The sequence below is a fragment of the Xenopus tropicalis genome, chromosome 6 (genome assembly GCF_000004195.4).
Source record: "Xenopus tropicalis strain Nigerian chromosome 6, UCB_Xtro_10.0, whole genome shotgun sequence".
Classification (NCBI taxonomy): Eukaryota; Metazoa; Chordata; class Amphibia; order Anura; family Pipidae; genus Xenopus; species Xenopus tropicalis.
In genome coordinates, this window is record NC_030682.2 from 74,779,986 (window position 1) to 74,803,041 (window position 23,056).

At 39.5% G+C, this 23,056-nt stretch overlaps 1 protein-coding gene across 2 annotated transcripts in view; it reads left to right on the plus strand.

The window, feature by feature from the left end:
• The window catches only part of mocos (molybdenum cofactor sulfurase), a 465,613-nt gene that overhangs the window by 198,823 nt on the left and 243,734 nt on the right, over window positions 1-23,056 (plus strand). For both annotated transcript variants that reach the window (XM_018089449.2, XM_002940985.4), the window contains exon 5: window positions 22,588-22,664. In XM_018089449.2, coding sequence (XP_017944938.2) covers window positions 22,588-22,664 — 77 coding nt within the window. The remainder of the gene's footprint in view (window positions 1-22,587; window positions 22,665-23,056) is intronic.

Below are 23,056 nucleotides of genomic sequence, written 5' to 3' on the forward strand. Positions count from 1 at the left end.
TTCTTTTTGTAAGGATAGTATGCTTTTTGTCATACTCTTCTATTTTGTCATGTCAAACACCCATGTATTGAAATCCCTGAAAATAATTTTTGGAATGTCAATGGCCTCAGTCACTTTATAAAGTGAAATGAAAAAGGTTATAGCTAAATAAAAGAAACTACATACAGATGTACTTATGGTCCAAGGAGAATTGTAATTTCAGATTGGGTAGAAGATTTATTATTCTCCCTGGCATTAAAGAAAAAAGGAGTTGTAGCAATCGTCTTTAATAAATCCTTCAACATTTAAATTCTAAATACCAAACAGGATAATCGAGGCAAATTTCTGTTAAAACACTAATTAGAGATTAATGCTGGTACTTTAGGTTGGTCTCTGTTCCAAATAATAATAAGAGCATGTTCTTCTGCAAATTATCCCATAGGATCTCTAATGTAGATAAATCAAATTTAATCTTTGAAAATCGAATCCCATAACCAGCATTTGGACAAAACTAATTATTTTCTAAGAGACTACTTTAAGAAGCCACGGAGTGAGTTACTCACCCGCAATAGATCTCTGCTATTGCAGACGAGTAAGCACTTCAAAATGGCTTTCCACCGGAAACAATAGAAGTTGCTGGTGGAAAGCCCTTTGCATTGCTCCAGTAAAAAGTCACTCAAAGTTTCCACCCGCAGGCAACTTCACGTGACTTCGGAAACTTTCGCATTGCGAAGGGCCACTGGTTGGTGTCAAGTCTTTTTGGAGCAGCTACTCTCCTGCGATAGCAGAGATCTATCGTGGGTGAGTAACTCGCTCTGTGGGTCCTAAGGAAGAAGTCCCGTCTAATTAATGATTTATCAAATACCAAACTAAATGACATATGGAGACTATTCCATCCATTAGCTAAAGACCACACATATCTGGCTTTCGGATTGATTATTTTTTCACTTCTATTGATCTAATAACTAAAGCCAAAAAGGCGCATATAGGAGTTATTGACATTTTTGACCATTCTTACATTGCCTTGGATTTTAACATCTTCCCTGTTAAGAAATCTTCTTTTCTTCATATTGTATACGTAACCCAAAAAATTTATAGGAAACATGAAAGGCAGTCATCAGAGGGGATATAACATTGTATAAGGCCCACTTTTATAAATCAGTCAATGGTAATTTTCCTTCCTTGAGCAAATAAGTACATATTGATTATTAAAAATTAACCCCACATTAACAAATTGTGCAAAATACAAAGAATCTATAGAGGAAAGTAAAATTTGATTAAGAAACTAAAGCGAGATTTAGAAACCTAGGCAACAAGGCTTATGAATTTCTAACCAACTTAACTAAAAATTGGAATCCTTCTAGACAACTGATTAAGTTCAGTGACCCAAATAACAACCTAACAAATGATCCTATCAAGATCATAAAAGTTTTTGAAAATTATTACAAAAATTTGTATAAGAGATCAGATTTAGCAGAAGATAAGAGAGAAAACTCTTACAAATTTTAAATTTTCATGAATATCTGAACCACAATTTGATTAACTTAATATAACAATTAAATCAGATTAAGTATTTTAAGTAATAAAAACTTTTGAAAAGCTGAAAGATTCTAGGTTTTAAGATATTACAAGGTTGATTTTTAAGGAGGGGATATTCCATCTAGAAGTTTATCTCATATAAAGTTGATCCCAAAGCAAGGTATAGATTCCACTTCAATCATCCTTTCTCCATCATCTCTCTTATCAATCAAGGTATCAAGATCCTATCCAAAAGATTTGCTGACCATTTAGTCCTTATTTTACCAGATATTAGTTCTCCCAAACAGAAAGGGGTTCATTAAAGGTTGTTCTAGTAATTAAAATATAAGAGGGTTGATTCTCTAAAGTGCGATAACGCATATCGCATGCTTTTTCGCGTTAAAATTGACGCGAAAAACGCGTGATTCGCTTAAGTATTATCGCATGTGTTAAGTCGTATATTGCGTGCATTAATTAGCGCGCAGCTGCATGCGGTAATTTTACTGCATTGCGTTAATTAGCGTGCAGAAATAATACTTAGCACGATTCGCAAACACTTAGACGCGCTAAATATCGCATTACTCTATGCGAAAATTAACACCTACTTGGAGCAGGCGGTAATTATAGAAAAGTACAGTTCATGAGTTTTTGGCAACACAATATGGACTTTGCAGTGTGATTTATTCAAGTATGTGTTGGCCCTAGAGTGATGCATCCTCCAGTTTGTAGGGAAATGGTCATTTAAAAAAAAAAAAAAAAGTATCGTATATACTCGAGTATAAGCCAATCCGAATATAAGCCGAGGTACCAAATTTTACCTAAGAAAACTGGAAAAACTTATTGACTTGAGTATAAGCCTAGGGTGGGAAATGCAGCCACTACTGCTAAGTTTCAATAATCAAATAAATAAATAATAGATAACTTTAGGGAAAGAAAAATGCTACAGCAAAAGACAAAAGCAAGTTTGGGAAGGCTAAGGAAGCTGCCATACTAATTATCAAGTACCAGTATCAGTTACATAGTTACATAGTTACATAGGGTTGAAAAAAGACCATTGTCCATCAAGTTCAACCCATCCGAGTAAACCCAGCACACAACCCATCCGAGTAAACCCAACGTATACTCACTATACGTGAGGGCGTGTCCTCGGTGGACCCCAGTGTACAAGTCCCACCACAGTACTACAAGAGTAGTTACTAGGGCGAAATAATTCTTGATGCTGGACTGGCTGTACAAATTTAATTTTTTTAAATAACAAGTTATTTGACCACTTGCTGACTCTGGCTCATTGTGCAGATACACTGTAGGCATTTAACACACCCTATCATTAGTAGTGTTTTTTTGTAATTAAATAAATTGGCAATCCTGATATTGACTAGAGCCATAGTACTGCCAGGACAGTAAATGGGAACAAGTTTATAAACTTGCTGCATGCCAACTTTATGTCACAGGTTGTTGAGGAGCCAACCAGGAACCATGCTATATTGCAGTGTTTTTCAACCTTTTTTGGGCAAAGGCACACTTGTTTCATGAAAAAAATCACGAGGCACACCACCATTAGAAAATGTTAAAAAATTTAACTCTGTGCCTATATTGACTATATATATAAAGTAATTCTCTTGAATAGGAATCAAATAAACACAAAGAATGTATTTTCCGGGACATTTTCTCCACAAACCCACCCCCCCACTGATTTTTTTTTTTTTTTTTTATACACACAAAAATTTTATATTATATATATATTATTATTAATTGTTTTCTTACATGTCAGGTTACGGCATCCAGGGGTGTCCCGGGATTGTCCTCCGGTGGGGAGTAGGGCGGCTGTGCATGGGCCTGGCCCCTGGTGGATCTGGTCTGTCGGGGCAGGGCCTGGGCAGTTGCTCCCCCCGGTCGGGTTGTGCCAGGCAGGATAGTGCTGCCTCTCCTCTCTGGTTGCTCCACCCTCCTGGATCCGATGCCGGATGATGTCACAGGCAGTGACGATTTCCGGGCATCAGGGAGCCAGGAAGTGGAAGGTGTCCCAGAGGGGACCGGGGGAGTCTTGTCTTCACCTACGGCACACCAGGCAACATCTCACGGCACACTAGTGTGCCGCGGAACAGCGGTTGAAAAACGCTGCTATATTGGATCTAGTGATCTCTAATGACCCAGAACGTATAGCAAATGTGCAAGTGGTTGAACCCCTGGGTAATAGTGACCATAATGTTATTTCATTTGATGTTTGGTGCAGGAAACAAATTTACACGGGGGCAACAAAGACTCTGAATTTTAGGAAGGCAAATTTTAGCTCCTTAAGGGCAGCGCTTCAGGGCATAGATTGGGGCATTATGTTTCCTGAAAAAACACAGAGCAGAAATGGTTGTCATTTAAAATGATATTAAATCATTACTGTTCTCAATTTATTCCATTAATAAGAAAAAGTAGAAGTGTTAAGAATCACCCTATGTGGCTTAACACTGAGGTAAAGAAGTTAATAGGGGAAAAAAGGAAAGATTTTAAGAAATATAAGTCAGAGGGGACAGTAGCTGCGTTTAATGAATATAAACACTATAACAAGTGTTGTAAAACAGCAATCCAGAAGGCAAAGATAGGAAATGAGGAGTGCATCGCGGCAGAGGCCAAGACTAACCACAAAAAGTTTTTTAAGTATATTAATAGTAAAAAGATGCAGGTTTAGGGTGTGGCCCCATTGAGTTATAGTAACAATATGGTTACAGCGGATACAGAAAAGGCAGATGTGCTTAACCAGTTCTTTTCTTCTGTGTATACAGTAGAGGAGCCAGAGTGCCAAGTCCCACCCAATAGCTGCACTGTTGCCTCAGCTCCAACTACACAGTGGTTGACACAGGGAAAGTATGTCAGCAGTGAAAGAGTGTTCTTTCACTGCACTTGGCTTTTGGAAAAGCCAGTAAAAAGGGTCCTGGAGTGAATTGAAGTGAGGGAGAGAGCCAGACACAGTGAGTAACCCAACAAACTACTGTTGTTTTTTGTAGAGTTGGATGCTAGATCCTCTCTATTGCATAGAAAGGGAGCCGGTGTGTGTTAGTTAGAGCCGGACAGGCTAGGATTTATTTTTATGATTTGTTTTCTGATGTGCTCCTGTGTGCCGATTATCTGTGAATAAAGCTGATTGCGGCCAGCTTAACCCTATATGCTGGGTGTGAGCTCTTGTTTCTGAGACCAATCTGATCCCTGCAAACTGCCTAAACCCCAAGAGACTGCACTGTTTGGTCGAGTTGCCTTACAGTATGGAAAGTCTCAGTTATGAAGAAAGACTGGCCAAGTTGGGTCTGTTTACACTGGAGAAGAGGCGCTTAAGAGGTGACATGATAACTATGTATAAATATATAAGGGGATCATATAATAACCTTTCTAATGTTTTATTTACCATTAGGTCCTTCCAACGGACATGAGGGCACCCACTCCATTTAGAAGAAGGAAGGTTCCGTTTAAATATTCGGAAAGGATTTTTTTACTGTGAGAGCTGTGAAGTTGTGGAATTCCCTCCCCGAATCAGTCGTGCTGGCTGATACATTATATAACTTTAAGAAGGGGCTGGATGGATTCTTAGCAAGTGAGGGTTATGGGAGATAGCTCTTAGTACAAGTTGATCCAGGGACTGGTCCGATTGCCTTCTTGGAGTCAGGAAGGAATTTTTTCCCATCTGCGGCAAATTAGAGAGGCTTCAGATGGTTTTTTTTGCCTTTCTCTGGATCAACTAGAAGTTAGGAAGGTTATATATAGGCATTATGGTTGAACGTTATGGATGTATGTCTTTTTTCAACCCAACTTACTATGTAACTATGTAATTGTGTCATAGTTTGCTGGTGCCATTATATCACATAATGTTGAGGTCAATGTGACGTGTTTCTGGGACACTGTGTGAAGGAGAGTTACATTGCTGGCCTGTGTAGTGAGTGACAGTGCTTTTCAATGTGGGGCATGCTTAACTAAAAGTTAACTAAAAGGTTGCCTTTCTCTTTAAGGGCATGTACAGATTTTAATGTGTTTGTGCTCTGCCTTTACAAGACCTGTGTACTAAAGGAAATCACCACAGTTTGGGCTCACTGGCTAAGAAAAACTTTTCAGCTCAGTGGTGTAAGGGTCTTGCCCCCTCTGATGAATACACATGGGGGATCCCTCCTTGTTCATAGAGTCTGTAGGGGTGCAGGGGATAGCTCGGAGGAGATGGTGGCTCACCCTAGTGGGTAGGTAGCACCCTATGCCAGTGTGCATGAAAAGCCCCATCTGAAGTTTAGTCACTGTCTCTGGATATTGTTCCTGAACCTGCAAAATTTGTTTAAAATGTTACCTGGTGCTGACTCTGGCGCGATGTAACGCGTTCCATGCGCGCACCCCTCTCCCCCCCCCGTGGACTGACGTGTTTTACCTGGCATCTGATGTGCTGCCGCAGACGAGATGTGCCTTTTTAACATGCTCCTTGCGCGCACCGCCCCCTCCGCGGACGGACGTGAGGACAGAAGTGTGTTATCTGGCATTTGATGTGCTGCCACTGACGAGATGTGCCATTCTAACATGCTCCTTGGACGCACACCCCCCTCCGCGGACGAACGTGTGTGCTCGTGCGTGCGCGTGCAGGTACACACGGACACACGTCCGTCCACGGGGGGGGTATGCGCAAGGAGCATGTTCCATCGGCACACCTCGCCAGCTGCAGCACATCCATATACTCGAGTATAAGCCGAGGGTTACTTTTTCAGCACATTTTTAGTGCTGAAAAACTCGGCTTATACTCGAGTATATACGGTAGTTTTACGAACGTAATGGTGTGTATGGCTAATATGGCGTGCACGCGATAAGTAGCGCACATGTGTTACTTAGCGCGCGCGACAAGCAGTGCACTGCGTTAATTAGCGTGTATTGCGTCGAATACTGCACGAAAATAGTCTTCACGACTTAAATAATGCGAACAGCATCGCGCAAATATACTTTTAGTGAATTGTGCGTTAAAACGCGAAAAATTAGACGTGTTAAAATTTTTAACGCATGCTATAAATAGCGCTCGAAATATCGACCTTTAGTGAATCAACCCTAAGGTATTTAATTAACTTTAATATTTTTCTAGAAAAAATAAAATTCCATTATCCCTAATTACCTGTGATGCTAAAAAAAAAAATTTGATAACATTAATTAGTAATATTTATTTAACTGCCTAGACATTTTTGGTATAGTAGGTCTGTTGTTATGTATAGTTTGTTTTGGTATAGTAGGTATGTTGTTAAATATAAACCTTTGGTTTGAATATTGGCAGTCGGGGAACTATTAAAACGAGATAGAGACACTCGCCATGGCTACCCGCTTTCACCACTACTGTTTAACTTAACAAAGGAACCCTTGATAATGGCCATTAACTCTTCTAAACAGATTTCAGGTATTAGAATTAATAACATACATTTAAAGTTGTCTGTGTTTGATAATGATTTATTGATCTTAGAAAATTCTCAACATTCACTAAAGAAAGTTTTTCATCTTTAGAGAATTTTATTCATTTTCTGGATATAAAATAAATATTGAAATCCAATATCCTATGTTTATGGAAAGATATCACAAGATGTGCTACAAAATTAGCAATTAAAAACTCCTAAAAAACAAATTAAGTATTTAGGTATTATTTTACCCTCAGACCTTTCTAGTCGTTATCATCGAAATATAACACCAGTTATTAAAAACATTGTATCATTATGTAATAAATGGCTACAGTCCCCACTTAACTTGAAGGGAAAAGCTATATTTTTTAAAATGTAAAGTTTTCCTAAAGTGATATAAGTCTATGAAGATTCTCATTCATCCAGGTCATGATATACAGTATCTAGTAGAATTAAGTCTAAAACAACTGGACTTTTTCTGAGTTTTTCTTGAAAACGTTTCACCACTCATCCGAGTGGCTTCTTCAGTTCAAATGACTGGTAGGGAATTCCCCGGTATTTAAACTCTTGATGGTAGTAGAGTCACAGACATCCAATCACAATGGTTCCATTGAACTTGTTCAGTTAGGTGTTAGCTGAAACTGACAGGTGTAAGAAGGTATGATCCAATCACAATGGTACCAAGATTCTCATTGATGAAGGTGTTAATCCTTCAAAGTACATGACTGGAAGTGTGAACTGTTGTGAAACTGCCGGGGTAAGGATGTCAACGCGCCATTGTATGTTGGTGACAAGCGGTGTCTCAGGCCCCCTCCTCTGTTCACACCGCTTGTCACCAACATACAATGGCGCGTTGACATCCTTACCCCGGCAGTTTCACAACAGTTCACACTTCCAGTCATGTACTTTGAAGGATTAACACCTTCATCAATGAGAATCTTGGTACCATTGTGATTGGATCATACCTTCTTACACCTGTCAGTTTCAGCTAACACCTAACTGAACAAGTTCAATGGAACCATTGTGATTGGATGTCTGTGACTCTACTACCATCAAGAGTTTAAATACCGGGGAATTCCCTACCAGTCATTTGAACTGAAGAAGCCACTCGGATGAGTGGTGAAACGTTTTCAAGAAAAACTCAGAAAAAGTCCAGTTGTTTTAGACTTAATTCTACTAGATAAAGTGATATAACCTTTAATGTATATTCCTCTACTTCTTAATCATTTTGACATTAGCATTTTGGATAGTGTCTTAAACAAATTTATTTGGAACATTAATAGGCCAAAAATATCCCTTTCAAAATTGATATTATCGATTTACTCACAAAGTTTTAAACTTACCTGACTTTAGGAACTTTAGGAGCACTTACAAGATACCTCATAGAATGATTGTAAGGTGTTAACAGTTATGTTAATCCATAAATTAAACTACTAACAAATGAAAGAATCAATATACTTCCTGCCATTCACTGTAGATAAACACTGGAGATATCCATCAAGACCTTAAAAAAAATTCCTTGTTTAGACACTAATTTTATCACTAATTTTATATGGAATATTTTTTATTTTTTTTTGGAAACATGATCTTAATTATATGATAACTCCTTTCTCTCTAGTAATAAAATTTTCTTCTATAGATATGTCTTCACCTATTTTGTTATGTGGGAATGGAAAGCTAAGATCAATTAGGGAGATTACAGATACAATTTTAGTGAGCTAGTTGCTTGGCAGACAAAATCAATCTAAAGGATAAAGTTCCACTTTGGTGGAAAAAATTCACTAAACAGTCAAAACAAAATGTGAGTTTTTTGACGCACTTGACTTTTGTGGCGCATCCACACCTTTTTTTGCTGTGACCACAAATTTTTTGAGGCAAAATTTTGCAGAAGTTTCGCGAAACAATTCACCAATGCTGAAATGCAGAATTTTGGTGCAAATCCATGACTGCCAAAAAAAATTCACTATTATCTAACAATTCTGATATTGTTAAGAATATTTCTTTAAACCCTGTAAGTGAAAAAATGTAAGACTTTATGGAAATTCCCTCTCTTAACAAAGTTAACATTATTAGTTATTCATTTTTTGATATTCCATTGGAAAATAAAAAGTCTTTAAACACAACTGATAAAACATGCTCTAAATTCATGAAATGTTGAAATCCTCTTACAAGATCTTCTAAGATCTTCACCTTTATATAAATATATAATCCAGTTTGAGAAAATCTCTCTGTCCAAAATATAATTACATTACGCACTGTGGCACCTGTATATCATGACAGACTCAGTGTAACACAAGCATCCAATGCTACATATTGGCCCTCAGCATCTCTAATACCCATTTCTAAACAATTCAAAACTTAGAAAATTACCAGAGCTGTATGAAGTCCCATCAGTACAAAGGACACACAGACATTGGTAGCCAGGGCCCCCCCTAAAACATTGGTAGCCAGGTTTTATGTTTTGCATTGGTGCCAGGGCAGGGAACCCCTAAAACATTGCTAGCCAGTCCAGGGCCCCCTAAAACATTGCTGGTCCTCCCCCAGTGTCCCCATACTATGGGCCGCTCCCCACGGCAGCATCCTCCAGCTCCCCCCAGCATCCTCCAGCTCCCTGCCAGCGTCCTCCCTAGCATCCCCCAGCTCCCCCTTAACTTCCTTCGGATCCTCCCTAGTATCCTCGAGTTCCCTCCCCAACATCCTTTAGGTCTCCTGCAACGTCCTCCCCAGTGCCCCCCTGCTTCCTGCAGCACCCCCTGCTCCCCCCACCACCCGTGGGACAGTTGGGAGGTATGTATGTATATATATATTCAACATGAAATTATGTCCCGAACTAGCACTCCCTTTTGTGGCAAAGTGTTATTTATTTCACACACAACATATACAGAACTCTTGTATATATTGTGTGTGAAATAAATACCACTTTGTCATAAAGGGAGTGCTGGTCCAGGAAATAATTCCATGTTAAATATATGCTGAACGTGAACCCCGTTTTTTCATGTAAGTGGAGTGCTGGCACTTCAAGGCTTTTTTGATATGTATAGCAATCAAAGGTTATAGTTTAGAAAGTACAAAAAGACCAAACATCTCTGAACCTGATATTTGAGCCATTAGAATGCCAGGTGATTTTCTGCTGATGCTTGATCAGAATTTTGGTTTTATAAACATAAGAGCTATGAAATCACACAGTCATGGGCATAATGATGACAACAACTTTGCTTGTGTTTTTTTTCACTTCCAGGTTCATGTAGGAGATCAAATACACTTTCTCCTGCAATCGTTTATTGCCTTTTAGGCTCATGGAACATGGGGAGAGTTGTCACCTGCAGTAGCACAGATTAACCGTGGGAGACAAATCACCCCATGTGCCATTAGCCATAATGTCTCAAAAAGACAAAAAGGTAAAATGTAAAAATGAAAATGAAACGCTATCTAAATAGGAAATTCATTGGAGTCTAAAAACTCTTCTAAAACCATAACTTTTTTTCTTTCAGTATTCTCTTAAGATTGAAATGTAAAGCATTTCCTTCATAGTTACATAGTTACATAGTTACATAGGGTTGAAAAAAGACCAGTGTCCATCAAGTTCAACCCATCCAAGTAAACCCAGCACACCTAACCAACACCTACCAATCTATACACTCACATACATAAACTATAAATACAACCACTAGTACTAACTGTAGATATTAGTATCACAATAGCCTTGGATATTCTGATTGATCAAGAACTCATCCAGGCCCCTCTTAAAGGCATTAACAGAATCTGCCATTACCACATCACTAGGAAGGGCATTCCACAACCTCACTGCCCTCACCGTGAAAAACCACCTACGCTGCTTCAAATGGAAGCTCCGTTCCTCTAATCTAAAGGGGTGACCTCTGGTGCGTTGATTGTTTTTATGGGAAAAAAGAACATCCCCCAACTTCCTATAATCCCCTCTAATGTACTTGTACAGAGTAATCATGTCCCCTCACAAGCGCCTCTTTTCCAGAGAAAACAACCTCAACCTCGACAGTCTCACCTCATAGTTTAAATCTTCCATCCCCTTAACCAGTTTAGTTGCACGTCTCTGCACTATCTCCAGCTCATTAATATCCCTCTTAAGGACTGGAGCCCAAAACTGCACCGCATACTCAAGGTGAGGCCTTACCAGGGACCTATAAAGGGGCAAAATTATGTTCTCATCCCTTGAGTCAATGCCCTTTTTTATACAAGACAGCACTTTATTTGCTTTAGTAGCCACAGAATGACACTGCCTGGCATTAGACAACTTGTTATCAACAAAAACCCCTAGATACTTCTCCATTAAGGATACCCCCAACACACTACCATTCAGTAGATAGTTTGCGTTTATATTATTTCTACCAAAGTGCATAACTTTGCACTTATCAACATTGAACCTCATTTTCCAGTTTGCTGCCCAGTTATCTAATTTTGTCAAATCGCACTGGAAAGCGGCAGCATCCTGCATGGAACTTATAGTTTTGCACAATTTTGTGTCATCAGCAAAAATAGAAACAGTACTGTCTATGCCCACCTCCAGGTCATTAATAAACAAGTTAAAAAGCAAAGGACCAAGGACTGACCCCCGCGGTACTCCACTAACCACACTGGTCCAATTAGAAAATGTTCCATTTACAACCACTCTTTGTACTCTATCCTTCAGCCAGTTCTCTATCCAATTACAAATATTATGTTCTAGGCCAATATTCCTTAATTTGATCATTAACCTTCTGTGAGGTACTGTATCAAACGCTTTAGCAAAGTCCAAGTAGATGACATCAACTGCCATTCCAGCATCAAGGTTCCTACTCACCTCCTCATAAAAGGCGACTAAATTAGTCTGGCAAGATCTGTTACGCATAAAACCATGCTGGCACAAACTAATAGTATTGTGAACTGCAATGTATTCAAGTACCCTATCCCTTATTACCCCTTCCAAAAGTTTTCCTACTACTGATGTCAGACTAACAGGCCTATAGTTTTCAGGCTGAGAACCGGATCCCTTTTTAAATAATGGCACCACATTAACAATCCGCCAGTCTCTCGGCACCATGCCAGACCTCAACGAATCCTGAAAAATTAAGTGAAGAGGTTTGGCAATCACAGCGCTCAGCTCATTTAATACCCTGGGATGAATCCCATCCGGCCCTGGACCTTTGTTTACCTTTACATGTTCAAGTCTCCTCCCGAGTGACCCATGCGTCAGTAGCTAAATTACTAGAACTGGGCATATTACAAGGGAAGCCTTATCTGGCTCCTCAGATGTATAGACAGATGAAAAATAAGAGTTCAAAATTTCAGCTTTTTCCCCGTTCTCATCAACCAACTTAACCTCCCGTGATAATAAAGTTCCCACCCCTTCTTGCTTCATTTTTTTACTATTCACATAATTAAAAAATAATTTTGGATTCTTTTTACTCCTAGCTGCAATATCCCTTTCCATTTCTATTTTAGCTTGCTTGATAGCTTTTTTGCATGCTTTATTTGCTTCCTTGTACCTGATGAAAGTTTCTGCTGTCCCAGCTAACTTGAATGCCCTAAAAGCACGTTTTTTCTTACCAACCTCGACAATAACACTTTTATTCAGCCATAAAGGTTTTGCTTTGCGATGCCTCTCCTTGCTTACAAGGGGGATATACTGTTGTGTTTACCTACAAAGCAATGTTTTAACCCTTTAAGTGCCAGCCGAATTCGTAATTTCAGTTCCCCCCAGTGCCAGACGTTTTGTGAACATTCTGTGCTCTCTCAATGTAGGGGCTTTTACTGGGGGCAGGGTTAAGTTTAGGTAGGCAAACTATATATTGTTTTTTTCAGGAGAACCTGAGCTTTCCAAATCTACCTGAGTTTTTGTGTATTTCCACTTCTGGAACAAGATTTAGAGCTTGAAATACAAAAAAAAAAAGAAAAAATGCTATTTTTCATGATATAAGGATTTCTACAAGAAACACATTTTATTTTATGGACAAAAATTCAACTGATTTGGAAAGCCTCATGTCTCCCGAACGTGCCAATACCTGATATGTATAGTTTTATTGAGATTTCTGACTTCTATAGATCAAAAACTCCCAGCAGTAAATTACTAAATTTTCAAAGCATTACAGCAGAATACGGCATACTTTACATTCCAAAGCCAAAAATCCTGGAACATTAGGTTTACCCCAGGAAACCATACATTTTTGAAAACTACACATTCTGACGAATCCGAAATGGGTAACTATGTCTTCCAACTCCTAAGTACCAAACGGCAATGCTTTACTGAATTTAGCATTTTCTATAAAAAATTATGAAAATTCTAAAAAATCACCTCAAATCTTCCATTTTCAAGCACCTTATCTCCCACATAACATTAGGTACGAAGAAAACACACCCTAAATATAAAAGCCAGGGGTCCACTGAACAGTTTGATGCCCATTGTGCATAGGATCACCGATGTATCTGGAATTTAGAGACCCCAAAAGGAAGTTAGTACATACAAATTGCCCAGGAGATCTCTTTAGCTACTGAAAATTCAACACATTTACTGCATTTTCTGTGGGATAAAAACACAAAAAAATACATTGACCCCCCAAAATCATATATTTTTGGAAAGTACACATTCGGACGAATTCAAAATTGGTACCCATGTCTTTCTACTCCAAACTACTGAGTCGCAATTCTTTCCCAAAATTGCCAGTTTTGATGAAATACCTAAAAATCACATCAAATCTTCCACTTTCAAGCACCTTATCTCCCACATAACATTAGGTACCAAAAGAACACACCCTAAATATGAAAGCCAAGGGTCCGCTGAACAGTTTGATGCCCATTGTGCATAGGAACACCAATGTATCTGGCATTTAGAGACCCCATAAGGACGTCAGTTCATAGAGATTGCCCCAGAGGTCTCTTTAGCTACTGAAAATTCAACACGTTTACTGCATTTTCTGTGGGGTAAAAACACAAAAAAATACATTGACCCCCCAAAACCATATATTTTTGGAAAGTACACATTCGGGCGAATTCAAAATTGGTACCCATGTCTTTCTACTCCAAACTACAGAGTCGCAGTGCTTTCCCAAAATTGCTAGTTTTGGTGAAATACCTGAAAATCACATCAAATCTTCCAGTTTCAAGCACCATATCTCCCACATAACATTAGGTACCAAGAAAACACACCCTAAATATGAAAGCCAAGGATCCGCTGAACAGTTTGATGCCCATTGTGCATAGGATCAGCACTGTATCTGGCATTTAGAGACCCCATAAGGACGTCAGTGCATAGAGATTGCCCCAGAGGTCTCTTTAGCTACTGAAAATTCAACACGTTTACTGCATTTTCTGTGGGGTAAAAACACAAAAAAAATACATTGACCCCCCAAAACCATATATTTTTGGAAAGTACACATTCGGGCGAATTCAAAATTGGTACCCATGTCTTTCTACTCCAAACTACAGAGTCGCAGTGCTTTCCCAAAATTGCTAGTTTTGGTGAAATACCTGAAAAACACATCAAATCTTCCACTTTCAAGCACCTTATCTCCCACATAACATTAGCTACCAAGAAAACACACCCGAAATATGAAAGCCTAGGGTCCGCTGAACAGTTTGATGCCCATTGTGCATAGGATCAGCACTGTATCTGGCATTTAGAGACCCCATAAGGACGTCAGTGCATAGAGATTGCCCCAGAGGTCTCTTTAGCTACTGAAAATACAACACGTTTACTGCATTTTCTGTGGGGTAAAAACACAAAAAAATACATTGACCCCCCAAAACCATATATTTTTGGAAAGTACACATTCGGGCGAATTCAAAATTGGTACCCATGTCTTTCTACTCCAAACTACAGAGTCGCAGTGCTTTCCCAAAATTGCTAGTTTTGGTGAAATACCTGAAAAACACATCAAATCTTCCACTTTCAAGCACCTTATCTCCCACATAACATTAGGTACCAAGAAAACACACCCGAAATATGAAAGCCTAGGGTCCGCTGAACAGTTTGATGCCCATTGTGCATAGGATCAGCACTGTATCTGGCATTTAGAGACCCCATAAGGACGTCAGTGCATAGAGATTGCCCCAGAGGTCTCTTTAGCTACTGAAAATTCAACACGTTTACTGCATTTTCTGTGGGGTAAAAACACACAAAAATACATTGACCCCCCAAAACCATATATTTTTGGAAAGTACACATTCGGGCGAATTCAAAATTGGTACCCATGTCTTTCTACTCCAAACTACAGAGTCGCAGTGCTTTCCCAAAATTGCTAGTTTTGGTGAAATACCTGAAAAACACATCAAATCTTCCACTTTCAAGCACCTTATCTCCCACATAACATTAGGTACCAAGAAAACACACCCGAAATATGAAAGCCTAGGGTCCGCTGAACAGTTTGATGCCCATTGTGCATAGGATCAGCACTGTATCTGGCATTTAGAGACCCCATAAGGACGTCAGTGCATAGAGATTGCCCCAGAGGTCTCTTTAGCTACTGAAAATTCAACACGTTTACTGCATTTTCTGTGGGGTAAAAACACAAAAAAATACATTGACCCCCCAAAACCATATATTTTTGGAAAGTACACATTCGGGCGAATTCAAAATTGGTACCCATGTCTTTCTACTCCAAACTACAGAGTCGTAGTGCTTTCCCAAAATTGCTAGTTTTGGTGAAATACCTGAAAATCACATCAAATCTTCCACTTTCAAGCACCATATCTCCCACATAACATTAGGTACCAAGAAAACACACCCTAAATATGAAAGCCAAGGGTCCGCTGAACAGTTTGATGCCCATTGTGCATAGGATCAGCACTGTATCTGGCATTTAGAGACCCCATAAGGACGTCAGTGCATAGAGATTGCCCCAGAGGTCTCTTTAGCTACTGAAAATTCAACACGATTACTGCATTTTCTGTGGGGTAAAAACACACAAAAATACATTGACCCCCCAAAACCATATATTTTTGGAAAGTACACATTCGGGCGAATTCAAAATTGGTACCCATGTCTTTCTACTCCAAACTACAGAGTCGCAGTGCTTTCCCAAAATTGCTAGTTTTGGTGAAATACCTGAAAATCACATCAAATCTTCCACTTTCAAGCACCATATCTCCCACATAACATTAGGTACCAAGAAAACACACCCTAAATATGAAAACCAAGGGTCCGCTGAACAGTTTGATGCCCATTGTGCATAGGATCAGCACTGTATCTGGCATTTAGAGACCCCAAAAGGAAGTTAGTGCATACAAAGTGTATACACTGCAATATAAGCTACCGGCATGTGCATTATGCGGCATAAGACCCCCTAACAGTAAGGAGACCCTAGAAAACTATACATTTTCCGAAAGTACACAATATGACAAAACAAAAATGGGTAAATACATCTTTCTACTGCAAACTACCAAACTACAAAGCTATGCTAAACAGAACGATTTTTTTGACATTTCTGAAAATTGTCACAAAGCTTGCATTTTACCCCATTATGTACCCCCACATTTTGTACCGTATCAACATGAAACATTCTAAATATGAACACCAGGGGTCTACTGAACAGTTTGATGCCCTATATGCATAGATTTACCAAACTATGTGGGGTACAGGGGCACCCAAGTAAAAATAGTGCATATGAATTTTCACATAAGATGCTTCGGCTCATGCAGTTTTTGCACCCGGTATGTGTTTTATGTGCCATACGACCACCTAACAGTAAGGAGACCCTAGAAAACCATATATTTTCCGAAAGTACACATTCTGACAAAACAAAAATGGGTAAATACATCTTTCTACTACAAACTACCAAACTACAAAGCTATGCTAAACAGAACGGTTTTTATGACATTTCTGAAAATTGTCACAAAGCTTGCATTTTACCCCATTATTTACCCCCACATTTTGTACCGTATCAACATAAAACATTCTAAATATGAACGCCAGGGGTCTACTGAACAGTTTGATGCCCTATATGCATAGATTTACCAAACTATGTGGGGTACAGGGGCACCCAAGTAAAAATAGTGCATATGAATTTTCACATAAGATGCTTCGGCTCATGCAGTTTTTGCACCCGGTATGTGTATTATGTGCCATACGACCACCTAACAGTAAGGAGACCCTAGAAAACCACATATTTTCCGAAAGTACACATTCTGACAAAACAAAAATGGGTAAATACATCTTTCTACTACAAACTACCAAACTACAAAGCTATGCTAAACAGAACGGTTTTTATGACATTTCTGAAAATTGTCACAAAGCTTGCATTTTACCCCATTATTTACCCCCACATTTTGTACCGTATCAACATAAAACATTCTAAATATGAACGCCAGGGGTCTACTGAACAGTTTGATGCCCTATATGCATAGATTTACCAAACTATGTGGGGTACAGGGGCACCCAAGTAAAAATAGTGCATATGAATTTTCACATAAGATGCTTCGGCTCATGCAGTTTTTGCACCCGGTATGTGTATTATGTGCCATACGACCACCTAACAGTAAGGAGACCCTAGAAAACCATATATTTTCCGAAAGTACACATTCTGACAAAACAAAAATGGGTAAATACATCTTTCTACTACAAACTACCAAACTACAAAGCTATGCTAAACAGAACGGTTTTTATGACATTTCTGAAAATTGTCACAAAGCTTGCATTTTACCCCATTATGTACCCCCACATTTTGTACCGTATCAACATAAAACATTCTAAATATGAACGCCAGGGGTCTACTGAACAGTTTGATGCCCTATATGCATAGATTTACCAAACTATGTGGGGTACAGGGGTACCCAAGTAAAAATAGTGCATATGAATTTTCACATAAGATGCTTCGGCTCATGCAGTTTTTGCACCCGGTATGTGTATTATGTGCCATACGACCACCTAACAGTAAGGAGACCCTAGAAAACCATATATTTTCCGAAAGTACACATTCTGACAAAACAAAAATGGGTAAATAAAACTTTCTACTGCAAACTACCAAATTACAAAGCTATGCTAAACAGAACTGTTTTTGTGACATTTCTGAAAATCGTCACAAAGCTTGCATGTTGCCCCATTATGTACCCCACATTTAGTAACGTACCAACATAAAACACTCTAAGTATGAACGCCACTAGTCTACTGAACAGTTTGATGCCCAATATGAATAGATTTACCAAACTATGTGGGGTACAGAGGATGCCAAATTGAAATACAGCAGACAAAATGTCCATGTGCAAAGACAAGTAACAAAGAACAATGTAAAAAGCAATAACATTGATAAAGATAAAAAAAAATCACTAAAATCATTTTTTTTTTTTTGCCTAATAATATCTGCGGGCAGAATAACAGTTTGAGTATTTTGGCTAGGGCAAATAAGTTTTACAAAGTCAAGCAAACAACAACTATGCATAACTGAAAATGCTATAAAATGGCTAAACATGCAGTAAAATACCCAAAAATCCACCAAAATCACAGAAAATGTAGTAGAAACACCAAAATAATACACAAAAGGTATTGCGCAGTGCGGTTAGCGAATACACTATCCGCAATGGCAATAAAACATTTTTTTCAGGCAAGCATAAAAACGATGCGATTAGAAAAAAAAAAAATAATTACAAAATTACATAAGTGTGTAAGTGTGTGTGTACATGTGTGTAAAATGTGTTTTGTGTGCATGTGTGCGAGTGTGCAACCAAGTGTGAGTTTTCTCTAAGTGCTGTAAGTGATGAATGTTTGAAAACCTCCCAAAAATGCATGTGTGTGTGTGGAAGTGTGAGTATAAGTGTGTATTAGTGTAATAAATGTGTGATTGTGTGTTTGTGTGTGTATTTGCCACTTACTTGGGGTCTAGAAGATCAGGATCTGCAGGAGAAACTCGATCTGGCACAGCAGCATCAGCTCATGTGAGGGGGCGGGGCAGGAAGCAGGGGGGCCAGAGGGGGAAGCTGCGGAAGGGAGAGGAGCTGCACAGAAAGCCACGTGGATGGCAGGTAAGTCCCATGGGGCCCCTGGGTGATCGCTACCCAGGGGCCACTCGTTCCCCACCTCTGACTATTGTCTGGAGGCTGGGGAACGAGTGGGGAGCGAAGGAATGGCTTGAAAAGCCATTCCTCCGCTCCCAAAACCGGAAGTGCAGCAGGACGTAGAATCTACGTTCTGTGGCACTTTGGTCCTTTGATACACAGGACGTAGATTCTACGTCCTGTGGCACTAAAAAGGTTAAAGATGTTCCATTTTCCTTCTGTGTCTAACCCCATGAAAAGCCTTTCCCAGTTGACACATTGCAGAGATGCCCTTATACTGGCAAAGTCTGCATGTCTAAAATTGAGCGTTTTAGTTACTCCCTTATAGCGCTGTCTCTGCAGCATTATCTCAAAGGAGACCATGTTGTGATCACTGTTCCCCAAATGCTCACCCACACAAATGTTAGAGATGAGTTCATTATTATTAGATATCACCAGGTCCAAAATAGAGTCATTCCTAGTGGGTTCTTGAACCGCCTGAAATAAAAAGTTGTCATTTAGCATATTTACAAACCTACTAGCTTTTTCTGACTTAGCCACCCCATTACTCCAGTCAATGCTCAGATAATTAAAGTCCCCCATAATAACAACTTGACCTAGTTTTGAAGCCTCCTCCATTTGCAACAATAGCTGGGCCTCATCCCCCTCATCTATACGGGGTGGTTTATAGCATACACCAATGATCATTTTCTTTGTGACCTTCAGCCCTACTGAAATTTCTACCCAAAGAGATTCGACGTTTTCATTGGTAATGTCTTTATTACATGGCTTTAAATCTGACTTTACATAAAGACAAACCCCTCCACCCTTTTTAATCTCTCTGTCCCTCCTAAAAAGTGTATAACCATTTAAATTCACAGCCCAGTCGCATTTATCATCCCACCAGGTCTCAGTGATACCTATTAAATCATAATTTTCAATACATGCAATAGCTTGCAGCTCCCCTAATTTACCCGACAAGCTACGCGCATTAGCCAGCATGCAGCGGAGATTATTACTTTTCCCTCTGATGTTTACATTAGCTAAGGGAGAATTAGAGCTAAGGCAATTATGAGACTGCTTTCCTTGTAACGGAAGCTCCTTATCTGATAAACTATATGCCCCCCTCACTCCTCCCCCACAACCCTTTGCTAGTCCCCCTACCCCGTCTACACTAATTTTCCCATAGAATTCTAGCTCACCCACCCCCCCCTTGTCTAGTTTAAACACTCCTCCAACCTCTTAACCATTCTCTCCCCTAGCACAGCAGACCCCCTTCCATTGAGGTGCAATCCGTCAGGGCTGTATAGATTGTACCCCAAGGAAAAATCAGCCCAGTGCTCTAGGAACCCAAACCCTTCCTTCCTACACCAAGACTTTAGTGAGCAACTGTCAACATGAACTCTTACTAGACTACTAGTAAGACTACTCATATGCATACCACTTGGGTGGGGGCGACGTCATGGAGGGGATGATGTAATGGGGGCAGGGCTATGATGCAGCGATCAGTGAGTGTTACTTAGTCCTGCCTGATTTTCCTAATTTGGGAAACCTGGCAGGAGTTTTTAACCGGACAGCCCTTCTGAAAACTGGGCTGTCCGGGTCAAAACTGGACAGGTGGCAACCCTAATCACAACTCATCCTGCTAGCAATAAATCGGTTGGACAAAATGAACACCACCTAAAATTTATTACATACAACCAGTGATTGCAATAATAATAAATGATTTTCAGTAATTATTAACGCTGCATTCTAAAACATTCACTATCACAACACAAATTCTGAGAAAGTATCTTGTGCAAGAACTTTTGTGTGATTTACTAAAATAGACTCTAATTTGTGTCCATTTTGGAATATCCAATAATAGTTATAGTGAGGAACATAAGTATTTGAACACCCTGCGATTTTGCAAGTTCTCCCACTTAGAAATCATGGAGGGGTCTGAAATTCACATTGTACAGTAGATGCATTCCCACTGTGAGAGACAGCATTTAAAAACAAAAATTTAGTAAATCACATTGTATGATTTTTAAAGAATGTATTTGTATTGCACTGCTGCACATAAGTATTTGAACACCTGGCAATCAGCAAGAATTCTGTCCCTCAAAGACTTGTTACTCTGCCTTTAAAAGTCCACCTCTACTCCACTCATTAATCTAAATTAGTAGCACCTGTCTGAGCTCTTTAAAGACACCTGTCCACCCCACAGTCAGTCAGACTCCAACTACTACAATGGGCAAGACCAAAAAGCTGACAAAATTGTGGACCACCACAAGGCTGGAAAGGGCTACGGGGCAATTGCCAAGCAGCTTGGTGAAAATAGATCAACTGTTGGACCAATTGTTAGAAAATGGAAGAGGCTAAAGGCGACTGTCAGTCTCCCTAGGACTGGGGCTCCATGCAAGATCTCACCTCATGGGGTATCACTGATGATAAGAAAGGTGAGGAATCAGCCCAGAACTACAAGGGAGGAGCTGGTCAATGACATGAAGAGAGCTGGGACCACAGTTTCAAAGGTCACTGTCGGTAGAACACTACGCCGTCATGGTTTCAAATCATGCATTGCACGAAAGGTTTCCCAGCTCAAGTCATCACATGTCCAGCCTAGTCTGAAGTTTACCAATGACCATCTGGATGATCCAGAGGAGGCATGGGAGAAAGTCATGTGGTCAGATGAGACCAAAGTAGAACTTTTTGGTCTAAACTTGACTCACTGTGTTTGGAGGAAAAATAAGGATGAGTTGCATCCCAAGAACACCATTCCTACTGTGAAGCATGGGGGTGGTAACATCATGCTTTGGGGGTGCTTTTCTGGAAAGGGGACAGAACGACTGCACTATATTAAGGAGAGGATGAATGGGGCCACGTATTGTGAGGTTTTGAGCAACAACCTCCTTCCCTCAGTCAGAGCATTGAAGATGGGTCGTGGCTGGGTCTTCCAACATGACAATGACCCAAAGCACACAGCCAGGAGAACCAAGGAGTGGCTCCGTAAGAGGCATATCAAGGTTCTGGAGTGGCCTAGCCAGTCTCCAGACCTAAATCCAATAGAAAATCTTTGGAGGGAGCTGAAACTCCGTGTTGTTTAGCAACAACCCCGAAACCTGACAGATCTAGAGAAGATCTGTGTGGAGGAGTGGGCTAAAATCCCTGTTGCAGTGTGTGCAAACCTGGTCAAGAACTATAGGAAACATTTGACCTCTGTAATTGCAAACAAAGGTTTCTGTACCAAATATTAACACTGATTTTCTCAGATGTTCAAATACTTATGTGCAGCAGTGCAATACAAATACATTCTTTAAAAATCATACAATGTGATTTCCTGATTTTTTTTTTTTTTTAAATGCTGTCTCTCACAGTGTGAATCCATCTACAATGTGAATTTCATACTCCTCCATGATTTCTAAGTGGGAGAACTTGCAAAATAGCAGGGTGTTCAAATACTTATGTTCCTCACTGTATGTTAGAAACAATGTGCATGCAGTTATTCTGGAATTATGGGAAAAACCCTAAAATCCTGCATTGTGGGTAAAAAATGGCATTTTTTTTCTAAAATATGCACATGGCACATAGGCAATTCCTTGGAATCAGTTTACTGTTTAAACGTTGAAAATTCAGGTTGTCCAGCCATAACAATAAACGCATACTCCTGTATTAGTTTTGTTTAAGTCTATATAAATTTGAGTGAAGATTCATATTAGTGTTTTCTGTTGATATTTTTCAGATATGAAGATGGAACTATTTCATTCTTGGACATAATAGCAATCAAATATGGTTTTGATACTTTGGAGAGGCTCACAGGTAAAGATACATTGTGTAATTTTTTTTTTTACATTACTCACATTTGTCCCCCATAATGCATAGTGTCAGTCCTATGTGGGGACAAATTGGGCTTACATGCTAGCTGGGAGTGATAGAACTGCTGTAAGCATTGTGCAATTGCTATATTATTACTCCTTCCAGCTGATTTTATTCAGTAGTGCTAAGCCTCTTTCAGGAGTGATAGTAATGCAGTGTCTCAGAAGACAAGCTTTATGTGGAAAGAAGATGAATGATACAGTGGAGATGTAGGATACAACTGTGAAAGGATTTTTTTATTAGTTTTTTAGATACCTATATTTGCAGTTTTACATTCCTAACATACGTTAACATACTTTAAAGGAGAAGGAAAGGCTAATAAAGAGTTAATCTCA